The sequence below is a fragment of the Cricetulus griseus genome, chromosome 2, assembly GCF_003668045.3.
Source record: "Cricetulus griseus strain 17A/GY chromosome 2, alternate assembly CriGri-PICRH-1.0, whole genome shotgun sequence".
Taxonomy (NCBI): Eukaryota; Metazoa; Chordata; class Mammalia; order Rodentia; family Cricetidae; genus Cricetulus; species Cricetulus griseus.
Window position 1 is genome coordinate 26722681 of NC_048595.1, and position 10534 is coordinate 26733214.

Consider the following 10534-nt stretch of genomic DNA (forward strand, 5'->3'; position numbering starts at 1 on the left):
GGAAGGAAGCTGCAGTTATTTCTCTGGCTAGTGTGCTCCACAAAACTAATTCATCTCAACAAAATCTCAGCCTTAAAGAAAAGAAAAAAACAAGATGTTGCAGTTTCTCCTGGAGTGATGAGGCACACATACATACATACACCAAAGTGTCCAAAGTGAGACAGCACAGCTCTTCCACCAACACAATTTAAAAAATACTGGACCGGGGGCCAGAGAGATGACTCAGCAGTTAAGAGCCTTCCCAGAGTTTCTGAGTTCAATTCCCAGCAACGACATGACAGCTCACAACCATCTATAGTGGGATCAAATGTCTCTTCTGGCATAAAGTTATACATGCAGATAGAGCACTCATATACATAAAATAAACATTAAAAAATAAATGTTAAAAAAAAGAATGTTCATACAGTGTAACACCATTTGCAATGACTGTTGCCAACACAATAATGGCCCTTCATGCAAAATTAGCAATAACCCAGACTCGAGGCCTGAATGTACATGACTTTGGGTAGGGAGAGCCTCACTCCTTTCCCCATGTCTCCAAATCAACAAGACTGTCATTTGTTTATAGTGGCCTGCCAGATGGCTCATTCAGTAAAAGCACTTGCCAAACAGGTCTGACAACTGATTTAAGTACAGCCTTCAGAAGCCAGGAGAGACAACTCCTGAAGGTGGTCCTCCAATCTCTACGTGGGCACTGTGGCATAAGTGCACCAAAACACACACAGGACGACAACAACAATAACACTAAGTTTTTAAAGAGCACAACTTCGTTTACAATAAAAACAATTCATCTTCCTGCATCCTGCGATCTAGAGTTTTTACTTTCTCGGTTCTAATCCTATCAGGTCCCCTCAGGAGCCGCTGCAGATAATGACCCACCCAAATTCTTTTTTTTTTTTAAGATTTATTTATTTATTTATTAATGAATACAACATTCTGCCTCCATGTATGTCTGCAGGCCTGAAGAGGGCACCAGATCTTATTATGGATGGTTGTGAGCCACCATGTGGTTGTTGGGAATTGAACTCAGGACCTCTGGAAGAGCAGCCAGTGCTCTTAACCTCTAAGCCATCTCTCCAGCCCCCGACCCACCCAAATTCTATATATCATTTGTTGTAAAGCCAACCGCCCCCCCTCTCAGAGAAGTCCATGTGCATGCTCAGGAGTGTGTCATATTTACTGAGTGTTGCCCCTCTCTCAACCTTCATGTTTAAAACCTGCATGAAAATCTTGATTAAGCCCCAGATCTCCTTCATACTGCAGAATCCAAACTCTCTTTTCTAAGTTGAAGCTACAATCTCCATTTGGCCTGAGTCGAGGTCCCTGAAAGATTTGAGAACTCTGGCTGCAGTAGGTGACCTCCTGCCTCTGTCCCCTACATCATTGACACTCTTATTAAATAAAACCTCCAAATCTTCCAGAGCCTAGAGAGTGTTAACTGACTGGGTTGTTGGCCAGTCAGTGTCAAACACATGGAATGAGGCTTGAAAAGCATTTTCACATCCCAGTTCTCACGTCTCTAAAAATAGCAACTTCCAACAAACAGAGTTGAACTTACCAGTAAACCTTAGCTGACATGTTGGCTGTGATTTGGGAGGCAAGTTAAGTTGTTTAGACTAGAGAGAAACTCGGCACGTCTTCAAAGGGCAAACACAAGAGTGAAGGACAGAGTCTTCATATTCACAGCTTGCTGTTGTCAGGGATCTTTTTCCAGAAAGAGGGTGGTTAACACTCAAGAAATTACAACCTCGTGTCTAGTTAATTTTTCACGCCTGGCCATGTCTCTTCCCACATTTGTGAGCATCCGTCTAGCCACTGCTTTCACTCACTGTGGATCCCAGATGTGCTGCAGCAACCATGGATCCCACTCACACCACTCCTCCTAATGCTGGGCACAGACAAGCCCTCTGCTGCCCCGAGGGCGTTGCAAAGTGTCCAGTGCTGTCTGCACAGGGCTGTCTGCACCTGATGGGTGACTGCCCCAAACCACCTGTAAACAGAGTGATGTCTATCAATCTAATTATTGCTTTTTATTTTTTTAAGATTTTATTTATTTATTATATATACAGTCTTCTGCCTGTATGCCAGCAGAGGGCACCAGATCTCATTTAAGGTGGTTGTGAGCCACCATGTGGTTGCCGGGAATTGAACTCAGGACCTCTGGAAGAAGTTAAGAGCACCGACTGCTCTTCCAGAGGTCCTGAGTTCAATTCCCAGCAACCACATGGTGGCTCACAATCATCTATAATAAGATCTGGTGCCCTATTCTGGTGTGCAGATATACATGGAAGCAGAATGTTGTATACATAATAAATAAATAAAATCTTAAAAAAAAAAAGGGTACATAGAAGAGTGTTCAGCAGGAAAGACAGATGTACTGCTAAGTAACTCTATCTTTGCCTCTGGGCATTGTAAAAGCACCTCTAAAGAAGGAACCGTTTTTTGGGCTAGAGAGATGACTCTGGCTGCTCTTCCAGAGGTCTTGAGGTCAATTTCCAGCAACCACATGATGGCTCACAACCATCTGTAATGAGATATGGTGCCCTCTTCTGGTCTGCAGGGATATATGCAAAAAATACTGTATACATATATTATAATATATTTATTATACAAATAAATTTATATTTATACAAATAAATAAATATTTTTTTAAAAAAAGAAAGCTTTTTTATTTTGTTTTGGGATTAAAGGTGTGTGCCACCACCACCCAGCTTAAAGAAAGAAATTTTAGTGCTACTGGCCTCTCCTCACACCAAAAAGGCTGTGCGAGCAACACACAGTGTCCTCCACAGATATTTAACACAGCTGTGTTCAGCAGCTGTTTGTGGACAATGCTCACTGAGACATTGCTTTTCTATCAGACTACATCATCTGAACAAATATTAACTGAAGTGATTTAGAGAGCTGAGGACCAAACCTCAAACCCCATCTCTTCTGATTAAATGTCAATCACTTTAAAAGTCTGCATTATCAATGCGCAGTGATAGGATAGCACAAACCTTTAATCCCAACACTTGGGAGGTAGCAGAGGTAGACAGATCTCTGTGAGTTTGAGGCCAACCTGGTCTACATAGTGAGTCCCAGGACAACCAGGGCTACACAGAGAAACCCTGTTTTGAAAACCAAAAATAAGAAAGCTATGCATTCTCAGGCTGGGAGTGTGGCTTAGTTAATGGAGCTCTTGCCTAGCATGCATAAAGAGCTGGGTAATCCTAGACATGCATAAAACAGGCAAGCATAGGGAATACTTAGTCACCTGGGACTCCTCTTGGTTTGGGCCATAACTTCACACATGTCCCTCTTCTAACAATGCAGTTGACAACCTAGGACCCCACCTGCATCTATGAAAGTGGAATGTTTCTCTGCCCCTAACAGCCATTAAAAACCTCTTTCATGGACTGTTTTTTTTAATTATTTATTTAACTTTATTTTATGTGAATTGTTGTAAAGGTGTCAGATCCCCTGGAACTGGAGTTACAGACAGTTGTGAGCTGCCATATGGGTGCTGAAAATTGAACCTGGGTCCTCTGGAAGAGCAGTCAATGCTCTTAACCGCTGAGCCATCTCTCCAGCCCGTCATGGACCATTCTTATTCAAGAATATTCCTAAATATTTGAGGATAGAGAGTGAGCAGACCCATCCAGCCTAGACTTGTTGAAGGTAGATGTAGAGTAAGGCAAATTGTGTTCTGAGTAAAGTCTGAGGGAAATCCCTAAGTACTATGCAAAATTAGGCACAGAAAAAAATTAAAGCCAGATGCATCATGGGAAGGAATGCACAGCAGAAAAAAAAAGTATATGTAACCCAGACCTGTAAATTAAAATAGAGAAATATCCAAATTTTATATGTGTGGGTGTTTGCATTTTGTTTTGTTTCATTTTGAAGTTTTCAGATTTCCTGCTTCAAGATCTGTCTCTAGGATCCTTCATAATCTAGAAAACTCCTGGCAGTCAGGGGCTGTAAAACCAAGGACAGCACAGCACACCTACAGGTCTGAAGAACAGGCCCTGGAGTCAAACCTCTGAGCCTAGCAAGGGAGAACTGGTATCCTGCACTGCCCCCAAGAGTCAAAGGTAGCTAACTACCTAGATCAGTGGTTCTCAACCTGTATGTAGGTCGTGACCCCTTTGGGGGTTGAATGACAGTTCCACAGGGTTCACTTGAGAACATCAGAAAACACAGATATTTACATTACCATTCATAACAGTAGCAAATTTTACAGTTATTGAGTAGCAATGAAAGTAATTTTATGGTTGGGGGTGTGGTGACAACATGAGGAACTGTACTAAAGGGTCACACCATTTGGAAGGTTGAGAACCTCTGGTCTAGAATCTGGGTCCAGAAGCCCTAAACCTGGTGAGATTGATGTCCAGCAGTTCTGTTAAAGGACAAAGATGCACCATTGCCCCCCTCCTCAGGAGTCAAGGCAAACAAGCCTGTCAATCACCGCCTAGACAGAATCAAGTACCTTGGGAAAAGCTGCTTGTTCTGGATACCCACAAAGTAGTCGTCCTTTCGGCTGGTGTCCACTCTCAGCCCTTAGGAGTGTGCTAACCTCTACTTTTTGATGAATTCTGCCCATATTTCATGCTGTGCTATGTGTCTTGTCTTTCGCTGAAGATAACAAAGTGTGAGGAGCCAAGGTGAGTCCAGCCTGAGATTACATTAATACACACTGCACAGGTACACCTTATCTCCAAGATAAAGAAACAAACAAAACCTACACACAAAGTTTTGCTAAAAATTGCTGGCTGGTAGTGGCTCAAGCCTTTAATCCCAGCACTCGGGTGGTGGAGGCAAGCTAATCTCTGAATTCAAAGTCAGACTGGTCTACAAAGTGAATTCCATCCGGGACAGCCAGGGCTACAGAGAGAAACCCTGCCTAAAAAGTTTTGCTAAAAATAAATTTCCTATCCCTCTTCAGTCCACAAACCTACCAAAGAGATCCCAAAACAAAACCAACTTAAAGAGACCATGATCATTTGTACGCCAGGGCTGATACTGTCACTCCTGGCTACCCACCCATTCAGCCATTTCACTCAGCTCTGATAACCCTTCTTTGGGATGATAAATGCCTTCTGCGTGAACTTCCTTCCAGTGAAAAAGGAGAACAACTGTGGAACTAAAAGAGCTCAAAAGACCTCAGGGCTCTCGTTAGACTCCCACCATAGCAAATAAATAGCCGGCATGTGCCAGGAGCTCACCTGCCAAAGGTGGCAAGTCCTCTGCAGTGTGTTCACACACCACACAGGAGCTGAGCTCACTGAAAGTGGTGGAAGTCACAGTAACAGGGTACCAGCTGCCTGCTTTCTAATACAAAATGACAGGACATGGTGTCACTCACCCTTTCTACAGACCTGCATACCGTGTGTGTGTACCACTGGGACACACTCACACTAGTCACTCATCCCTATCATGCCCTTCTTCCTGGCTAACACATCAGTTGACTGAAACCTGGAAACACCGGCTTCCCTTGGGCAGGATATGGAAACCCCAGGAGCAGGGCCACCTCAGCACTCAAAGGTACTTGCTGAGCCACCCCAGATCTACCATATGTGTTTATTAATTATTTCTGTCATAAAGTGTTCCCCCAAAAGCAAGCCAAAGTTAAGGCTAGGGTTGTAGCTCAGTAGTGGAACATGTGCTCTGAATCTATAAAGCCCTAGGTTCAGTCCCTAATGCCCCCAAATTAATTAATCAATTAATTTAAAAATTGACCATTACTTCCAGCAATTAATTTGTCTGGGATTTTGTTTGTTTGTTTGGTTGGTTAGCTGGTTTGGTTTGGTTTGGCTTGTATTTTGTTGTTGCTGTTTTGTTTTGGTTTTTGGTTTTTGTTTTTTGGTTTTCAAAACATGGTGTCTCTGTGTAGCCCTGGCTGTCCTGGAACTCACTTTGTAGACCAAACTGGTCTCGAACTCACAGAGATCAGCCTGCTAAAGGCATGAGACACCACTGCCCAGCTTGTCTGTCTTTTGTAATCCTTGGAAAAGAGCTCCATCACAAACTCCTGTTCATGTCCCATTTATGAGCAGTATATTAGAGTCTACAAAATAGCCTGTGGCGGCAACATACCTGTAAGTTCAATGCTCACGAGGGTGAGAATGAATTTTGAGTTAAGGCCAGCCTGGTAATGTGTGTGTGTGTGTGTGTGTGTGTGTGTGTGTGGTGGGGGAGGGGTGTCCTGCTTAAAAAAAAAAGTCTGCTCTCACACCAGTCTTTCTTGGGCTTCAAAACAAATTTTCAAGAAGGATCCCTGGCAAACAAGCACCTCCCACCTCTTCCACGGCGCCCCCCACCACTTGCCCACCAAGTCCAGACCTATCTTACACTACCTACCTTACACTTGGAGGAATAACACGTCCTGCCTCCCGGTCCCTGCCTCTATGGTGCTAGGGGTTACAGCTGTCACCAGTCACCAGTTGGTGTATCAAGCTGTGCCAGCACTCTACTGAGCCTCGCATCCATCCCACCCCCTAAAATACCAACGGGTTCTCTTTTCCAAAGTTGTGCTCTCTCCAAACAAGGAATACCATTTTTTGTATGACTTCAAACACTAGTAAAAGTTGTTGAGCAAAATGGGCCAAAGGAATATGTGTTAGATAAATGTCCAAGGTGTGTATGTGTGTATATATATATATATATATATATATATATATAGTAACGTCATCCATTTCTGGAAGACCTGGAAGGAAAGCGAGCCTAAACGCGAGGCCTTTACTGTACCTACGCTCTATCCTACGCAAGATTTTACACTTTTAAAACCTTGTCAGTGTAAACTGTTGACCAATACTAAAATGTTCAGCTCCTAGGTCTGCAGCTGAAGCTCACTAAGGTGATAGCGCAGGGGCGCGGGTGACTGCTGCGCGAGGAGGGGGCGGTTGCTAGGCAACCAGAGACGCAAACAACAGGCATTCTCAGACTGAGACTTCGAGGGCTAGAGGGCGAGCGGGTAGACCAGGTGAGGGGACTCGGGTGGTGGAAGCCTCCTATGACCGCCCTCCTAAACCAGACCTCTGGTGGGTGTATTGGCGGAGCCTGAGCAGGGGGAAGGGTCCTGCTGGGCTCTAGACTCTGACCCCAGCTCCTCCTACCCGGCAGCCAGCCTGCTACTCCTCCGTACTGGGGCGGGGCAAGGGACCTGGCCCCCTCTCTACCCAGGTAGCTGGTTCCAGCCTGGGTGCGCCAGCCCAGTTATACCATCCTGGAAAGGAAACAACGCTTTTTGCCCCAGATCCCCCGTGTGCCTGGCCCACAGCCTGGGAAAGAGTAATTGTTGGAAGTAGTGGTGGAAACAGGATTAGGGGTGTGTTCCCTGCCATCCCTTCACTAGGCATTTGGCGACTCCTAAACACACACACAGACACACTCACACACAGAGACACACACAGACAGACAGAAACACAGACACACTCACACACACACAGACACACACACACACTCACACACACAGAGACAGACACACACACACTCACACACACACAGACACACAGACACACATACAGACACACACAGACACACACACACACACACACACACGAGACACACGGGCTCTCTTCTTCCCTCTACCCCTGGATCTCCAGGCTCCAGGACTTTGTGCCTGAAGATGGACCACTGAGGAAATAATAGCTGATTGTTAATTCTTCACAAGAAGTTGAGCTGGGGACTGAATTGGAAAGATTCCCAGCAGACTTCGGGGAAAGGGCTTAGCGCTAAGAGGACAGGATCCGGGTCCAGAATGGCACTTTGCTTTTCTTCTGCAGGTGGTGACCTGGAACAGGCCTAAGGGTTTCAGACCCTCATCTCCGTAGCCATGGCTACACTCAGCGCCAAGCCCAGCAATCGCTACCAGCTCTCGGACTGGCTCACCAACAGCTACCTGCTGTCCACCAATGCCGAGAGGCAGCGGGAAGCTTCCCACCAGATCCGCCAGGAGGCCCGGATCCTCCGCAATGAGACCAACAACCAGGTTGGGGGACCGCTCAACCCCATGGGCCATGGGAGGACCCTCAACCACAGACACCCATTTTATTTGGTTCTGTCTCTTCCAGACTGTATGGGATGAACATGACAACAGGGTTCGCCTGGCAGAGAGGATCGAGACTGTCAACCGGTGGAAGGAGATACTGGACAAGTGTCTGACAGATTTAGATGCTGAGATCGACACCTTGACACAGGTGTCGACACCCGGGCTGGGTAGCAAGCAGTAGGCTCTGATGCAAAGGCCTGCCCCCCCTTCCAGGTCTGGGCTGCCATGCTCCCCTCAGGCAAAGTGACGCCCCACCAGTCACTGTGCCCTTCCTTTCTAGACGAAAGAGTCTGCTGAGCAAAACCTGCAGGCCAAGAACCTGCCTCTGGATGTGGCCATTGAGTGCCTTACCCTGCGGGAGAGCCGGCGAGACATTGACGTGGTGAAGGACCCTGTGGATGAAGAGCTGGTTAAGGAGGTGGGAGTCATTGAAGCCACCAAGAAGGCCCTGCAGGAGAGGATCAGCCAGGCCTTCCAGCAGCTCTGGTGAGGCAGACAAGGGCCTGAGCACACTGGTGCATTGGAGGCATCACGGGTTTTGTGGGCAAAGAGCAACTGGCTGGATGCTGTTTTCTGTCCCTCCCGGCCTACTGGTTGTTTACAGCATGCTTTCCACGGCCTGATCCTTGTTAGGATCCTGCTCTAGTCAGCACCTGAGTGTCAGTGTGCTCACAGGCATGATGCCACGTCCCCCCACGCTTTGTCTTCAGTGGCACCTGTGCTGTCTGTCATCCTCACACCCCTCAAGTGTCCTCACAAAAGGCTGCTTCTGGGACCCCCAGATTACTCCAATGCCGTCTCCTTCCCCAGCCTCTTGCAGGATATCCGGCATCAGCTCTGCTGTGACCACCGGGACAAAATGGAGACACTGGATATCGACAGGGGCTGCCTCTCTCTCAACCACACTTCCCCAAACCTGTCTCTGAAGATTAACCCCACACGAATCCCCAAAGAGTAAGGAGATTATTTCAGTCAGCCCCTCCTCTGACCCTTGGAGGCCGCACCCTGCAACAACGAACACTGTCTTGTCTCCACAGCTCCACCACTCTGAAGCAGTGGGATGACTTCACTAGGTTCAACAAGGACCATGCAGACACTGAGATAAAAGCATCCATAGAGCTGAGAGAAGCCATTGTCCTGACTATTGCTCAGGTGTCTAAGCCCACTTTACCTTTATCTTTCCTTCCCTACTGACGTGTTAGCCCTTCACAAGGCCATGACCCCCCCTGCCTCCCCCCCCCCCCCCCCCCGGTGTGCTCTTGTCACACAGACCAACAATGAACTTGAAGCTCAGCGGGTTGCCACAGAATTTACCTTCAGGAAGCGGCTTCGGGAGGTTGAGGGTTTGTACAGTGAGCTCAAGTGGCAGGAGAAAAACGTGAGTCTCGCCCGGCCCCTCCCTGCCTGCTGTGAGGCAAGGGCAGGAGGTGGGGGCCCGAGGGTCAGTCTTTCTGGTAGAGAACAGTATGTCTGCCACAGACCTTAGAGGAGATAGCCCAGCTGCAGGAAGACATTCGGCGCCTGGAGGAGGACCTGCGCAGAAAGATGATGAACTTGAAGCTCGTACATACCCGGCTGGAATCCAGGACCTACCGGCCCAATGTGGAACTCTGCCAGGACCAGGTACAAGGGTCCCTAGTGGGAACCACCCTCCTCTGCTAAGAAGTCCTCAGTATTACCCCTGCACAGGTTCCTGGTGGAGCAAACCAGCATTCTGGCCCAGGGCAGCCCCAAGGCCAGCAGAAGGGCAGTGTGGCTAGACTACAAACCCCATCCTGCCCCTCTGCCTCCAGACACAGCATGGCCTCGTTGACGAAGTTCACCAGTTGGAGGCAACCATCAGTATCATGAAGCAGAAGCTGGCCCAGACACAGTAGGTTTAGAGAGTGGGCAGGAAGGGTGGGGGACATTGCCCGACCTTGGGACCTTACTGCACGCTGGTCCCTCTGGGCTTTACTCTGGTGAAATGGCCGGGCCCTTGAAGCCTCCTCATACAGGGCTCTCAATGCCTCCCCTGCAGGGATGCTCTGGATGCCCTGAGCAAGCACCTGGCCCGGCTGCAGGCTGACATTGCATGCAAGACCAACACCATGCTGTTGGACACCAAGTGCCTGGACACCCGCCGCAGGCTGACAGTGCCGGCTGAGAAATTTGTGCCCCAGGTGGACACCTTCACGCGCACGACAAACCGTACACTGAGTCCGCTCAAAGTCTGCCACCTGGAGCTAGTCTAGCTTTGCTGGCTGAGGGAGGAGGGAAGGATGGGTGGGAAGTGAGGAGGGGCAGTGAACCTAATAAAGATGGAGTTCTTTAGCCAGGCTCTTCTCTGTTACCCATGAGGGTGTCATGAGACGCTCCACTCGGGGGAGCCTAGGCTTCATTCGGGTCAAGAGTCCAAAGAGACTCCAGAAGAAGCGTGGGTGCAAAGACAGGGGTTTTCGCCCGCGGGCCACAGTGGCTTGGAGTAGGCAACATTCTTGCTCAGGTTCTTTTCAAAAGATCCTC

General features: G+C 47.9%; 1 protein-coding gene across 1 annotated transcript; it reads left to right on the forward strand.

The window, feature by feature from the left end:
- Positions 1-7813: 7813 nt before the first annotated feature.
- On the forward strand, positions 7814-10263 carry Tekt2 (tektin 2). The gene is made up of 9 exons (XM_035438649.1): positions 7814-7969; positions 8052-8177; positions 8310-8515; positions 8840-8983; positions 9067-9181; positions 9300-9407; positions 9509-9652; positions 9823-9902; positions 10050-10263. The coding sequence occupies exons 1-9, from the start codon at positions 7814-7816 to the stop codon at positions 10261-10263; spliced, it is 1293 nt and encodes a 430-aa protein (XP_035294540.1).
- The last annotated feature ends 271 nt before the right edge of the window (positions 10264-10534 follow it).